General features: G+C 49.0%; 1 protein-coding gene across 4 annotated transcripts in view; it reads right to left on the bottom strand.

Annotated features, from left to right (window-relative positions):
* Positions 1–15880, bottom strand: part of COLQ (collagen like tail subunit of asymmetric acetylcholinesterase) — a 58719-nt gene that overhangs the window by 28813 nt on the left and 14026 nt on the right. For 2 of the 4 annotated variants that reach the window (XM_032332630.1, XM_032332652.1), the window contains exons 2-3: positions 3793–3905; positions 2549–2650 (exon numbers count right to left, since the gene is read on the bottom strand). In XM_032332630.1, the coding sequence (XP_032188521.1) occupies positions 2549–2650; positions 3793–3905 (215 nt within the window). Of the gene's footprint in view, positions 1–2548; positions 2651–3792; positions 3906–9562; positions 9953–15880 lie in introns of those variants that run through there. The other 2 variants (XM_032332620.1, XM_032332639.1) reach the window with 2 other exon arrangements.

Raw genomic sequence — 15880 nt, 5'->3', positions numbered from 1 at the left:
CTCCTCCCTCCTTCTCTCTCTCCCCACTCCTCCTGGTCTGGGCATCCTTGTGTGGAAAGATGGCTTCCTGGGAGGGTGATCTCACCACCCTCCCTCCCCAGCCCCCCAACCCAGGGACCCACTGAGGACTGCACCGGCCCCCCCATCTGGCCCTAGGTGTCACACCCCTTCACTTCAGAGCTGTGTGGGCCAGCCTGGATGGATAGTGCAAGGTGCAGGGTATACAAATCCTCAAGGATCAAAGCCTGGGGGGGGGGCGGCGCACCAGTGTTTCCAGAAAGTGTGGCTCAGCGGGGCAGAGGTTCCCTGCTCCTCCAAAGCCGGGGAGTCCAGGGTGACAGAGGGCCCCAGGACTATGCCCATGCCAGGCAGGATGAGTGAATACTCTTCCATTCCCTCATTTCTTATTATCAGGCCATTGTGCTCTAGCTCAGAGCTTCTCAAGATGTGATGTGCAGGAAATTCAATAGGGGGTCTTGTTAAAATGCAGATTCTGATAGTAGGGATGTGTGCATGAAGGGGGTGTGTGTGTGTGAAGCTCCCAGATGATGCCAATGCATCTGGTCCACAGATCTCACTTTACTTGGGAACAGCATTTTATGCTGTGTTCTAAGGCAACAGAGGGGGTTACAAATCCAGCCCCCGCCGCCCCAGCTGGGCAGCACATTCTCCGCAGGACCCAAAGGGATTGCGCGGGTCCAGATGTGCAAGCAGGGCTGGAGAGCTCCTGGTGTGAAGTGAGCAAAGAATTTCCCTTTCGTTCCCATCCCCTGTGGTCCTCACTCACAGAGACAGGTGGAGTTTGCCGGAGGAAGAAGATGGAGACCCACGGCAGAGATGCCTCTCAGGGGGCCCGTCCTGCCTTTCTGCAAACTTCCCAGCCCCTCTGTGGCAGCCTCTGGCCAATACTGGGTCCAAAGTCTTGTTTATGTTGCATTTGACAAATGTTTATGGTAAGCTTACGACAACATGTGCCCTGGTGTGAGTTGGGCACAACGTGTGAACAAGACAGGTGATGTCCTTGCTCTCAAGACCAGGGATAGGCCAACTGTCTCTGTTAAGAGGCAGATAGCAAATTTCATAGACTCTGCCTCAGATACGGTATCTCTGTCACAACCACTTACCTCTGCCCTGGCGGCACAAAGGTACCCCAAGACGGTACAACTTTGATTACAAAAACAGACGGCCACCAGACCTGTAGGCCACAGTTGGTCAGTCCTTGCCAGAGAGCTTGTATTTTACAAAGGGAAAACCAAAGAGGCCAAGGACAATAACAAAACCAATAAGAAAACTATAACAAGACGAGAAAATGATGCAGAGAATTGCAACAAGCCATCGGGACGGACAGGGATGGGGAAGTCTACTTCAGACTGGGTGGTTGAGGAAGGCGTCTCTAAGGTAAAAATAAGGAAGAACATTCCACACAGCCAGGGCCACAAGCACAAAGACGCTAAGGCTGGAACGAGCTCGACATGCATCAGGACCCAGGAGATGCACGTCAGTTGGGCAATGTTGGTGGTCTGAGCTGATGCAGGAGATACAGGCAGGGTCGTCCGGGGAGCGGGAGGCTCTGGGACCCAGGGTAAGGAGTTTGGTGCTTAGTGTCCCATGATGGGAAGCCACAGGAAGGAAGGAAGGGGTGATGCAGGAAGGGGTGACAGAATTCAGAAGGCACCTGGGCAACTGACTGCTGCTTGTACCCTCTTTCCCCATCCCATGGCAGGCTCTAAGCCCCAGCCAGGGGGTGTTCCTTCTTGATGGACGCCTGCTCCCAGGTAGGTCAGAAGAGCCAGGGTCTGTGAGACAGGGTCTCTGGAGGGTACTCCTGTTTGCCTAGAAAATCCTTTCTAACATTGTGCCTGTTCCTCACACTTCCTTTAGCTTCAGTGGGGAGCGGTGGGCTGCCTGGCTGCCAAATCTGGGCGCCAAATGAAGCTCAGGGTAATGAGTTCCCCATCACCTCCACTTTCCCACACCAAACGCAGGCACTTCTTAGGCTACTGGCAAGGGTGAATGGTCACAGAAGGGATAACCAAGTGTTTGATGGTAATTACAGTAACCATCGCATCCATGTAGGCGGCCGCTCACTTGGACCCTCACCGCCAGCAAAATCTAGTACTGCAGGGATAATTGTTATCCCCATTGCAGAGAGGAGGAGATCAAGGCTGTGAGGCCAGAATACACCCAGAGAGGAAAAGCCAGTGTGCTATCCACATGGCCCTGGAGCTGGAGGGGAGCTAGAGAAGGAAAAACAAGGGCGTCTGGGTGGCTCAGTCGGTTAGGCGTCTGCCTTCGCCACAGGTCATGTTCCCAGGGTCCTGCTGAGCAGTGAGCTTTTTCTCCCTCTGCCTGCCACTCCCCCTGCTTGTGCTCTCTCTCTCTCTCTCTGACAAATAAATAAATAAATAAAATCTTCTAAAAGAGAGAGAGAGAAGGCAAAACAGTGCCCATATCACTTTAAAAGGGGCGGTGCCAAGAGACTCTTTCCAGCGGGCTTCCCTGCTCTGAACAGAAGACAGCAGGAAAGGATCTGGTGGAATGCACCAACCTGGGGGCCAGGCGGCCCAGGGGAGCCGAGCGATCCTTGTGCGCATGAGGACGGCATAGTCTCCAGTTCCAGGATAAGATTCTTCATGTCTGGGGAGAGAAGCTTCCATGCAAAGCAACACATGGTGATAGGTCAGACTTGGGGGACAGAAGAAGGGTGACCACCCTGGACACAGACCTGCTCCCCAGTCCAGTCCTTAAGGCTGGTGGTTCCCTGACACCCCAAAGGGTGTCCCAAGAAGACCTTCTGGGCCCCAAGTTCCTGTTCTCTCTTGAGACATACCTGGCTCGAATGGATTATAGAGATAAAATAGCCACTTTGGATGGAGTTAGGAAGCTCATTTTCAGGGGCCCTTATCCAATGTCTAGGACAGCACTGTCTGACAGAAATATGAGGCAAGCCACCAGTGCAAGCCACATATGTAGTTTTAAAGTTTCTGGTAGCCACATAAAGAAAGGTAAAAAGAAAGAAGTGAAATTAATTTCAATAATATATTTAACCCAGTATGCCCCAAATATTATCATTTCAACATACATTCGATATTTAAAAATTACTGAGTCATTTCACATTCTTTTTTCATACTAAGTCTTCAAAATTCAGTGTGTATTATATACGGACAGCACATCCCAACTGGAACGAACTGCATTAAAAGTGCTTAAGTCACATATGGCTAGTGGCTTCTGCACTGGGCAGTACAGATCTTAGAATTTCTGGAAAAATTTGAGAATCCCAAGTCCTTAGGATATCCTGACCCGTTGTCTTCTAGCTCAGCTTCCCAAATCCTGCTCTTTCTCTCTTCCCAAATTCTGTTCCCTCTCACACCTCAGTATGGCTATCGAGGGACCCCTCACAGAAACAGCCTACATTCAATATGGACAGTGGAAAGGAATTTCATAAGCACTTGGGAAGAAAGGAGAAATTCCGTATTTGAGCAGCTGAAGGAAGCCTCAAAAGTTCTATATTTACCTCATTGGTCTCAGGAAGACAGGACACTGTGCCAAATCCAATTTCCTACTGAGAAGAATCTCCCTCCATAACTTATTTAAGACAGTGGGAGAAGGGACACACGCCAGAAACTGCAAAATGCCCATCCTAGGGGTCAGCCTGCTACGTGAGAGTGAAGGGTTGGATCCCTCAAGAATTCTCTGGAGGTCGCTCACCTCTAGTGGGGGGACAGGAGGGGCTGTGCAGTAGGCACTAGGGAGCCTGCATTTCTGTTTCCTTGTGAGTCCTACGGTACTCACCAGACTTCGGCCCCCTCTGAAGAAAGGTGGTGGGAAGAGTGGTGGGGGAGGGGGCGTCAGGAGGCAGCATGCTCTGTGGCCACCACGCTTCTTCTGATCCAGGCCGGGAAGAGCTGTGCAGAGAAAACTGCTGCTCATTAGTATGGGGGCACTGCTGGGGCCTCTGTCATGCCCACGGGACCCTGGAGAGACCCAGGTGGACACGCCAGATTTTTGAATCCGATTTCTAACCTGCTAGCTGTGAGCACACCTTCTGTTTGCTACTTGATGGAACCCTCCCCAGCCTTCGCTGAATGGGGGTAGTTAATAAACAAGCAGATGGTATGGACCCTGTGACCATTAGAAGCCTGTTTCTCCCTCTTCAGGGACGGACTTGTCATTTTGTAGATGTGACAAGGAAGGCAAAGTTCAGACTTAGATCCACTTTTACCAGCTAAGGAGAAGGAAGTGATTGGTAATTATCTCGACAGTGGGCTCAGAGGGAATTGGTCAGGGAGCCGGCTGCCAGGGCTCGAGGTGCCGTTGATTATAAGAGACCCGGAGCCCTGACTTAAAACATCTATTTGACTCTAGACACACACAGTTGGTGTCACATGGGGACTAAAGCGTTTACAGTCTAGTGACTCAATACATGGGTGTGAGGAGAGGAAAGAAGGGCCCTGGACCCTGAGGGCTTTATGGAACGGTGGGGTCTTGCCCTTGTTCAATGCTAGTGTATGCTCAATGTTGAAGTATACCTTACAGAAAGGATGCAGGCTATGAGTCTACAGCCCAACAGACACCTGCAAAGGAACACAGCCTGGAAACACATCCCCAGATCAAAACACACAATCACTCCCCAGCATCCACAAGCCCCATCAGCTCCTGCCTGATCTCTGCGCTCCTCCCTCTTCAGCATCCTGACTTCTAACCCCAGGGAGTCACTGTGTCTACTCTGGAACTTTTTATAAAGGGAATCAGACAATTTGAACTCCTGTGTTTGGTTTCTTTTGCTCAACATAGCGTTTGCGGGGGTCATTCGTTTGCTGCTTGTGGCTGTTGATGCGGACTAGAGTTCCACCGTGTGACTACACCACAATCTACTTATCCAGTCCACAGCTGCCGAACATCAGGCTGGTAGCTGCTACATACCCCACCAGAATGGCTAAACTGAAAATGACAGAAAATAACAAATGTCGGCAAGACCGTGGAACAAACAGAACTCATACATTGGCCAAGGGGAGTGTAAGTTGGTTCAACCTCCTTAGAAAACTGCTTGGTATTGTCTTCTGGATACAGGTATCCCCAACAGCCCAGCAATGTCACTCCTAGGTATTTACCAACAGATAAGTGGGTATATGTTCCCTGAAACACATGTACTAGAATATTCACAGCAGTAATGCCCATAATTGCCACCAGCTGTCACCTTACAGTTCCGAGTCTGGGTCTCATGATGGTACCCTCACCTCTACCCCTTCATCGAACCTCTGGTCTCACAGAAACAGGCAGGTCACTTTACCACATTTCTCTCGGCCTGAACCCAGTTTCAGTCTTGTCTCTTTGGGGCCCATGCTTGCCTCCTGTTTTCACCCTGGGCTCCAGGACCTGGCTATGGACATCAGGCAGCTGGTGGGTGCTCCTGAGGAATGGCTGCTCCGTGCGCACCCCCCACACTCACTCCCCAGTGGAGGAGCATTCCACGAGCCTGTGCCAGTGGCCCTCGGCTCTCCCTACCCCAGTGCCTCCTTTGTAAGAAATATTTGGTGAAGACCCTTTCATTGTCCTGAAATGAAACTCATAAAAAAATATAACAAACACACACAATTTAAACAATCAATACAGTCTTGCAACAGCCAGAGGTGGGGGTAGCGTGGCCGGGCCAGGGAAGCAGTGAGGACAAAAAGGAAGGGACGGATGCAAACATTACTGAGGAGGAAGAAACAGAAGGTGGGGCAGTGTGTCACAGAAGCACAAGAGGAGGGAGAGTCAAGGATGGTTTCGAGGTTGCAGGGACCTGGGACCACAGTGATCAGAGTAGGAGATGGAAACGTCAGAGGAGGCACTGGTTTGCGGGGAAAGCTGTCAGATTTGGTGTTAGACATTTGTTCATTGAAGCACATGCTTTGCCAGGCCTGGACCAGGCTGTGGTGGGTGGGGGGGTAGGGGGGGTGGTTGCAGAAAGACACCTGACTGGTGCTCCTGACCTGCAAACAGCAAGGCCTATGGAGCTGGAATGGCTGCCAAGGCCCTTCTGCTCATATCCCACTCATTCCCTGCACCCAGACCTAGCCTAATCCTGGAGACTCTTATTCATCATCAAGAACTGTCAGGTGCTGCCTCCACCAGGAAGCTTTCCTTGACTTCCCAGGCCAAGAGAGTTCTGCCATGTTTTTCTCTGGGTTTACCCCCATGTTCGCTCTTACCCCCATGATGAAACAGTTCCTTGTCTCTCCCTCACTACAGTGCTTTCTGGGAGGATGGGAGCCAGTTTTTAATCCCCAGGTTCTAGCACAGTACCTGACATACACTAGGTATTCCACAAATGCTTGCTGAATTCATAACAATAACTTTTCAAAAACCCAAATACTTATTACATGCTTGCTTAGGCACCAATGAAGTAAGTGCTTCACATACTTACTTCAGTGCAAATTCACAGCAGCCCTGAGAGTTAATGCTATTGTCAACATCCCCACTTTACAGCTCAATTGACTGAGGCTAGGAGGTGAAGCAACTTGCCCAAGGTCATACAACCGGCAGCCTGTTTCTAGGGTTCTTCCTCTTGATCTCCACACTCTTCCACATGTGGGTGGAAATACAAGTCAGGAGCTTGGAAGAAGGCAAGGGGCTCCCATAACAACTACTTGAAATATATAGTATCGAGGGCTTTTGACCCAACACCATCAGGAGGACATGTGTAGTTGCACAAAACTGGCCCTACTAACTCATTTGAGGGAGGAGGCACCCCAGGGGACTGTGCGGCATCTCCTAAGAAGGTGTTAGAAAGGATTTGTCCTGGGAGTTGGGCATTCACTAGGTGATGCTGGGAGTGACTCTCGAGGAAGCCAAGTCTGGCTTCGCTCTGGACTGGATGCAGTTGGGAAGCGAGAGTTAGTATGTGACTACCTTGATTCTTATCCAGAAAAAGAGAAGAGCACAGGCAGACCGAAACTGTGGGTAGTAAAGCAACAGTATTCACTCATATTAGCAAGGACGAAAGGATGGCTGGCCATTTTTCTGGTTGGATGGTGGTCTGATACGGTGACACAGTGGCCTTGTTTTTAACTTGGGTCATCACCGCCCCAGACTGACCTTTGTCCGATGCTGTTCTATGAAACGGCTTTCATTCAACAAAACACCATGGCCTAGTGGTGAGCGGCAGATCCATTCTAACTGTCACGGGCTGCTTTCTCTCTCTTAGGGGGAAAAATACAACAGCTACATTGTTATAAAACTTGACGTCCATGTCAATCACACCCCTCTTCAAATTCCTTCAAGTGTCTTTCCTGGCGTGTTGAGTAAGCTGGGACAGGCAGCTTCCATTGCGCATCCCTGGGTGGGTGGTGACGGTGGCCAGAACCCTCTCAACAGCCCCCAGCGGCACTTTCTCCTTCGCTGCTCTTTGGCCTCAGCAGACAGCTAAGGCCTGAGGCTGCGGTTCTCTGCAAAGCCTCTGCCCACCAGGAGCACCTGAGAGGCTGGCATTCACATGGCTAATGTGCACCATTGATCTTTCCAGACCATATATGGCCTCCCTTTACCCCACATTCTCTGTGGTCTTCCATGGATGAGAGGCCCTGAATCATTTAAAGCCATTCTCTTCTTTCTTCCTGGAAACTGGAGAACTCTTCGGTGAACGCAAGTTATCAGTTGCTTTTCCCGCCGAGGCATCCGCCCTGGTCACCTCTCCCCATCCCTCCTCGCCCTTTCCCCCTTGACCTTGACTTCACTTTCAGCAGGTGAAGAGCATCTATTTCTGCCCACCACCCCCCCGACTCCCTGGAGATGTTTGTTTTTAGCACAGTCTAGTTTATTTACGGCTCATTCCAGCTCAGAGTATTTCCATCAGGTGGATGTGTTCGGGAACAGCTCCTGTCAACTAAGCCAGGACTTCACATGTCTATTTTGGTGCCATCCGAGTGGCCTGCAGGTCCCACTCAGGACTAGGCTGCCTCCATGGAATCATGTCTAAGCCCAGGGTCCAGCTTGGAAAAGCCCCAGCGGGCTCTGTGGTAATGGAAACAACCACATATGCATGAACACGGGGCCAGCAGGAGCCTGGGTGTGCCGCGTGGCTCAGGCCCAGGCAGCTGCCTTGGAAATGCCAACTCCCGAGGAATTTCAGGACCACTTGCCCTCACTTAAAGACGCTGAAGTCATACTGTATGTGACCGCTGCAGCGCCCGTTCCTGGGGAGAAATAAGGCTGGGTTTAATGCAGACCTATGGTGAATGTTGGATTTTTGTTTTCATTTCTGTTTTGTCGACCCTTGTAGATGCCACCTTTGCCCTTTGCCTCAATACCCACTTGACTCTGGGGCACTTGGAAAGTGTAGTTCACTTGAACTTAAAACTCCTGGAAATACAGGAACTTGGATCAAAGAGTATGAGTCTGGGGACAAGTGACCCTCTGACCAGTTATGACTCATTTCTGAGACACAGGTTCCTTACCTACACCCCAAGGAGTTTGGCCCAAACCATCTCCACATTCTGTTTTCGTGCACACGACACCAGGATCACCACTCTGTCTGCCTGCATCTCCCACTCACGAGACCAGCACCCCCATAGTGTATAAGAGACAGCCTTTCTGTTTCTGCCTCCCATTTTTGCATTGCCCAAACCCTGCCCAATCAAGCAAATGTGTGTCGAGAAGCCACCCAAATCACCTAAGCCTCTTGCCTTTGTAGGGTAGGAAAATTCTAGGTGCAGCCGTCTGCTAACTATTTTGCACTTTGTCCCCAAGTTGGGGGAGTGCCCAACTTCTTCCTTCTACCTCCTCCCACTCTGGGGCCTTTCCCTCCTTGTTGGAACTTGCACCAGAAGGATGAGAAGAGAGAAGAGGTGAAGAGCACGTGCTCCAAGTGGCACCGAGTGTCCTGACCATGAGCTGGATGTCTCCGCTGCAGTGAAGTTCTCAAGATAACTGGCTTATTTTGCCCGAAGTTTTTCCTGACTCACTGATTCCAGAGAAAGCTACACCCTACCAAGCGTTTCCTCCAACCCCCACTCCCATATCCCACACACCTTGAAAAGCAAATTCTGATGCTAAAAGTTGAAGGTACTTGAATGTCTCTGAAAGACCACGGTAAGCATTTGCCCTCTTGCAAGTGGGCCCTGTGTGGGCACGGAGAGCAGGTGAAGGCACAGCCTGCAGAGGAGATGATCTGGCAGTTTGGTGGCGACTGTCTCTGGAGCAGTAACCACATGACCCAAGCCATCAGCCTGGAGAATAATGGACAATGTTTCAGCCACCCAATACCGGGGCTGGCCCAGACCACAGTATGTGATGTTACTTCAAAGCCAAAGAAGTAGCAGCTGCAGCCTCAAGGTTAAGGTCACAAGAGGGGCACACACACATGTACACACATGAGTGTGTATATTAAGGTCCCCACCAACTCTACCATCAAACCCCTTTATGAGCAATTCTAGCAGTGGTCGAGAAGTTTAAGACTTTAAGAAGGCTAAAAGCACCCAGAACAAACCTGCTTCTCAAGCCTTTTTTCTAAAACCACGCACACATCACATATGCAGGCATACAACACACACACACACACACACACACACACACAACTCACCCGAGCAGTAAGCTGAGGAAAGGAGCAGTCCTGAGACGGTGAGCAGGTGAGTGAGGCTGAGTGATAGACCGGTCATTGTGGGCAAGGCCCAAGGAGGGACTGGCCAGGGAACACACGCTGGCGACAGGCTGAGATTTGTCACGCCTCCGAGCACTCCCAGCTGGGCATTTGGGGTGGGAATCAGCCAATCCCTGCTTTGGTGTTGCTTCTGGCCCAGATGCCAGGGGTCCAGAGGCCAGTCCTTGGCTCCCGGCTCCCGGGAGCAGGAACAGGTAAGCAGGGCTCTGGCTTCACAAGAGAGTGCACTGGTGGTGTGTGTGGGGGGGTGGGGGGGGGGCTAGGGGGAGGAAGAGTGCCCCTGTCCCAGGGAAGGAGGTGAGGTTGGGAGCCCAGAATCCTGATCACCCCTGCCAGCCAAGAGGAAATGGGAGTGTCACCCGTCTAAAAGGCTGCTTTTCATTTAGCCAGAAACTGCCCCTGTCAATACTGTTCTGGCAAGCCTCAAAGTCCACCCCCACTGCGACTGCTCTGGGGGAATCTGCCCTCCTCTACTTCAGGGAAGACCTCTGATATCAGGGTCTTGGCTCGCATCATGTCTGTGCCAAGGTGCTGCCAGCAAGCTAAACTTAACTTTTAAAATTATACAAATTTCAAATACATATATTGGAAATTTGTATTTCATATACATGATATATATTTTATTATATACATAAATATATTATATTAATGACATAATTATTTTAAATGTATAATTAATATATAAATATATAAATAATATAATTCTAGTTAATATATAATCAATATATATTTATATGTGTGTGTATATATATATGTGTGTGTATATATATATATATATATATATATATATATATATATATGTATAATTTCAAAAAACTGGTGGAGCAAACCTTTTTAGATGAAGCCGGTGTGTAAAATAATGAAGTGGCATGTACCAGATACATGTGGAATCTGTCTGGTAACTTTATAGACATACCCAGTGCACAAGCATGTGCGCACATGCACGCACGCACGCGCATGCACACACACACACACACACACACACACGCACACACACACACATACACAATTCTAGTAAAAATCTAAGCTTCTGCAGGAGTCAAAAGACTTTTTCTGGAAAGGACCAGGTAACAAATATTTTAGGCTCTGTGGGCTGCATGGTCTCTGATACAACATAACTCTACTATTATATATGAAAGCAACCAAACACAATAAAGGAATGTGGTTGTATCTACTAAATTTGTACTTACAAAAACAGGAAGCCGGCTGGATTTGGCCTGCAGGCTGTAGGTGGCAAGCCCCTGAGCTATAGCCTTCAGAAGAAAGGATATTCCTTGTGTACATTCATTCCTTTACTGTTTCATTCATTCAGAAGCACACATTGAATGCCAAATATATGCAAGACTCAACCACTAGACGGTTCCTGTCATTCCGTGTTATGGAAAGAATATAGGTCCCTGGGTAACTCCAGCCTGGGTAACTCCAGGCTGCCACTTACTAGGTCCATAACCTTGAGGAAGTTTTTCACTCTCTCTCAGCCTCAATTTTCTTTTCCTTTTCTTTTTAAATTTTATTTATTTATTTGAGAGAGAGAATGAGGGAGAGAGAGCACAGGTTGGGAGCAAGGGGAAGGGACAGAGGCAGACGGAGAATAAGGCTCCCCGTTGAGCAGGGATCCTGACATGGGACTCAATCCCAGGACCCCAGGATCATGACCTGAGCAGAAGGCAGATGCCTAAATGACTGAGACACCTAGGTGCCCATCAGTCTTCTTATCTGTAAAATGGGTAAAGCAAAACCCACCTTGGTAGTTTATTGTGAGGATGAGAGCTAAGGATTTCAGAGTTCCTGGAATAGAATAGGGGCTTTTTAATTAACATTTTCAGAGATAACTACTTTGCATTAAAAAGCAAAAAGAGAAGTGGCTAACAGAGGGCTGGGGATGTCTGGAAGGATTTAGAGCAGGAAGTGATGGGTACCAATTGGAGGAGGGATATAAATAAGAAATCAGAGAAAGCTTCCTGGAAGAAGTGAGCCGAACTCTGAAAGCAGAGAAGATTTGTTGGTACCAAGATGAAAAGAGTAAGGGAGGAGAGGGTTTAGGCTCTGTTCTAGAGCATTTCCCTCTGTTCTCAGAAACACAGAGCCTAAGACATCAGAGAAAGCATGGAGGGCATGGAGTGCTCAGTCCTAAATCCCAGACTGTTGTGGAAAAAGCAGTGGCACCACATATACCCAAATGTCCCTGTGCTGGGTCATATTCCCACGGTGCTTCATTTTTCAAATCCCATTCAAAAACCCCTGGAGATGGAAATTTGGCCACATTTCCTTTTTACCATTCAATGTCAAACTGTTCCTAAAATGGTTTACACATGTAAACCACTCAGCTGCACTTTGATTATTGTAAAAATGAAGGAGACTGGCCTAGATGGTCCTTGAGGTCCTGTCCAGTATGCTGCTGTTCGAATCTCTATTTTGAACCTGACGACTCAGGCCCATGAATGTCTCTTTCTGTCTCTTCCATGTTGCTCTCCTCCTACAACTCTCTTTGCTGTCTCATTCTTTCTATGTCTCTGACTCCATCTCATTCTTTGTCTTTATGTCTCTGACTCTGTCTCATTCTCTGTCTCTGTCTCTCCAAGCACTAAGAGCTGAATCTCCTAGAATCAAATGCCTAGATGTACGCTTGACTACTGTAAACTGGTCTGCAGCCAAGCATGCCAGCCTAGGATTTGGAATCCTGGCCTTCAACCCTAGTGAGTCTAGTAGTAACTTGCTGTGTGACCTTAGACAATTCATTTCCCCTCTGGGCCTTGGTTCCCCCAAATATAAAATGAGAGCAATTGGCCCAGATGAGCTCTAAGCCCTTTCCAAGCAGTCTCTGAAAGGCTATGATTTCTGAGACTTAAATGGTCCTTCATAGGGCCCTGGACAGGAATGGAAGATCATTCTTTCCCCTTCTGCCCCAGTGAGCCATCCCGTGCCCTCTAGGCAGCCGGCCTGCCGAGTTCCCTCTGGTTCCTTGGCCCAGGCACCAGCTTACCCCAGCAGAATGGCCTGCAAAATCCAATTCATAAAAAAGGTTTCCGGGGCCTTCCTGCAGCTGTCAGCAGGTGTCATATTCACAGTATTTTGTCTTAATTGCAGCTCTGGTATTTATCAACCAGGCCAGAAGTCCACTTCTGGAATGCCGCCTCCCTGGGCGCTGATCCAGAAGTTCTTGTCCCCCTGCTGCCACATGCCTGTTCCCCGCTGTCTTGGACCAGAGCAGAGTCCTCTGTGTGTCTCCCCCCACCGCCCTGTGTCTCTCACCCCTGCTGCACAGAGAGATCCTGAAGCCTGGATAATTCAGCATCCTCCCCAAGGACCCAGAGTCCCCTGTGTGAGGCAAAAACTCCTGAATGTTTAAAGGCACAGCCTAGGATCCCACCAGCCCCAGGGTAGCTCAAGTCTGCTGTCCCATCCCCAAACCTGGATGGGCAGAGAAGTACACTGGACGATATGGGTTCTACCTTTCCATGGACAAAGACTCTCTCCTTGACCAAACTTTGTTCTTTTTTTATTTTTTTTAAAGATTTTATTTATTTATTAAACAGAGAGAGAGAGGAGAGAGAGAGATCACAAGCAGGCAGAGAGGCAGGCAGAGAGAGAGAGGGGGAAGCAGGCTCCCCACCGAGTAGAGAGCCCGATGCGGGGCTCAATTCCAGGACCCTGAGATCATGACCCGAGCTGAAGGCAGAGGCTTAACCCACTGAGCCACCCAGGCACCCCTGTTCAGGTTCTTAACAAGGCCTTGAACTTGGGTTTCTGTGTCTGTCCTTAAAGAGTTCAGTTTTAGCAAGAATCCAGCAAAGTCCATTGAGAATGAATCCCCACCCTTGATACCTGATCAAGTTCCTCAATCCCCCTTATCCTTGATATCTTAGCACCCTGGCCTCCCTTCAGCAAGAATTATCTTAACTGGGTTTAGCAAGAATCCCCCTAGCCCTGATGTTTCTCTTAGGAATTTTCTATCCACCCACCCCCTCCCCCCAAATAGCTCCTTGGCTATAAATCCCCACTTGTTCCTACTGCATTCAGAATTGAGTCCAATGTCTTTCCCATCAAAGGGAAGAGAAGGGAGACTGGCTTTCCATCTGGGGCAACAGTCTTGAACAGAGTCTTCCGTACCATCTCAACAAGTAAACACCACCAAGAGAGCCCTGGAACACATTCTGCTCCATTTGTCAAACACTTCCTATGTGCCAAGTCCTTGCTATGGATATAGCAATGGATGTATTGCTATGGATATAGAAATGAATATAGATAATGGATATAAAAATGAATAAGCCCAAGGTCTAGCCTCTGGAGGTCAAAGAGTTTTCAACCTATCTGCTAATGGGAACTGATCAGTAGAGATTTCCTGGAACACTGTGTTAAGAAGGACTCTGAGTTTGAAAGAGGGTTATGACTTAATAGTGTTGGCCTCCCTGAGATCAGAGGAAGGCATGGCACCCGTGCTACATACTTGTAGACCCTGGTTTAGCAAAATCCTCATCATGAAACAAGGACAACCTTGCACTTCCATGCACCACTGCTTTTAATCTTTGAAGCAGCACTATCCTCATTTTATAGAGGAGAAAAGAACTCTTGGACCGTCACTTGACCCAGGCCACACAGAGCATACAGAACTGGAGTCAGAGTTCAAAAGGGATCTTGCACACAGCCCTGTGAGAAGGTGCCCTCTTGTTGGCCAACTTCCCCTGTCCTTGAGGGATGGCTCTCCATGCAGATGCTTCCTGCCCCACCTGCTTCTCTCACTGCTGCCTTGGTAGAGCAGGGAAGTTTCCCTCCGACCTGGCCCTACCCTGGCTAGCAGGCTCACTCGGCTTCTAACTCCCCACCACTGACTTTACATCTAGGACCTCCTCAGAGTTGGGGCTGTGCAGAGAAGGCTCGCACTCCCCCAGATGTGGGCTCCTCCTTCCAGAGGCCAGAGCTGTCCCTGAGAGGTGGCTGTACTTCCCAGCCCCCTGGAGTGTAAAGAGCTGGGGGCACAAGACTGTGACCGTGCTTACAAATGGTTCTGCCTGAGTGCAGAGGACTCAAACCTTAGAGGACGGTGGAGGCACACATGGAAGGCACTGGCATCCCTGAATGCCAACATGGAGGTGAGCTGCCCCCAACCAGGCACACTGGACTGGTAGGTGAGCATGAAATAAATTTTGATTAGATGAAGTCACCACAATGCTGGTGCTTGTTCATTATAGCAGATAACATTACACCAACAATGGGAACTGTTCTGTGAGCATTCACTATCCTTCTTTGCTTCCCATATCAACCATACAAAATAGTATTATCATCCTCATTTAAGGATGCACCTATGGTCATACACAGCCAGTAGGTAGGAGGCCAGGCCTGAATCCAGATGTCTGACACTGGAGACTTCTGGAGATTTTGTTACCAGCACAAAGTGGTGACCTCTCTCCCCAGCTACCAGCCAGACAGAATGATCAGGGAAGCTCAGAAAAAAATGGCAGGTGTTGTCTCAGCCAGATGGGCTTGGAGAAGTTTACCCTCCATGCCTTTTACCCTGTTCCATGCCTTTCTAATCAAACCTTCCCATTTGGGCCCTAGTTTCCTGGTTTATAGACTCACATGAATAGATAATCCTAGTTGCCCCCCCATCATGGCCACAGAAGCTTCAATGGTGTGTGCTAGTGGGCTTCAGTCAAACATCAGCCTTTTCTGTTGAATAGTTTAATCTTCAAAGTGAGCAATGAATCTGCAACTCATTTTGAAATCCATCCAGAAGAAGGAGAAGAAGGAGGAGGAGGAGGAGGAGAAGAAAGAGAAGAGGAGGAGAAGGAGGAAGGGAAGAAGAAGGAAAGACAAAGGGATATATGAGAGTAAATACGGCAAAATGATAATCATGGCAGAATCTATTTGGTGGGTGTATTTGTTTGCAAAGGCTGCCATAACAAAGTACCAGGGTGACTTAGCCAACAGAAATTTTTTTTCATAGTTCTGGAAGCTAGAAGTCCAAGATTAAGGTGTTGGGAAGTTTGGTTCCTTTGGAAGCCTCTCTCCTTGGCTGGCAGATGGCCACCTCCTTCTAGCTATGTCCTCACATGGCCTTTCTTCTGTCTGAGCATCCCCGGTGTCTCTAGGTATCCAAATCTCCTCTTAAAGACACCAGTCAGATCAGATTAGGGCCCACCCTTATGGCCTCATTTAACCTTACACCCCATTTAAAGGCCCAAACTCCAAATACAGTCACATTCTGAGGTCCTGGGGGTTAGGGCTTCAACGTATGAATCT

Source organism: Mustela erminea, chromosome 1, assembly GCF_009829155.1.
Source record: "Mustela erminea isolate mMusErm1 chromosome 1, mMusErm1.Pri, whole genome shotgun sequence".
Taxonomy (NCBI): domain Eukaryota; kingdom Metazoa; phylum Chordata; class Mammalia; order Carnivora; family Mustelidae; genus Mustela; species Mustela erminea.
The sequence above is the reverse complement of the archived record's forward strand: the minus strand, read 5'-3'. Positions and strand labels throughout refer to the sequence as shown.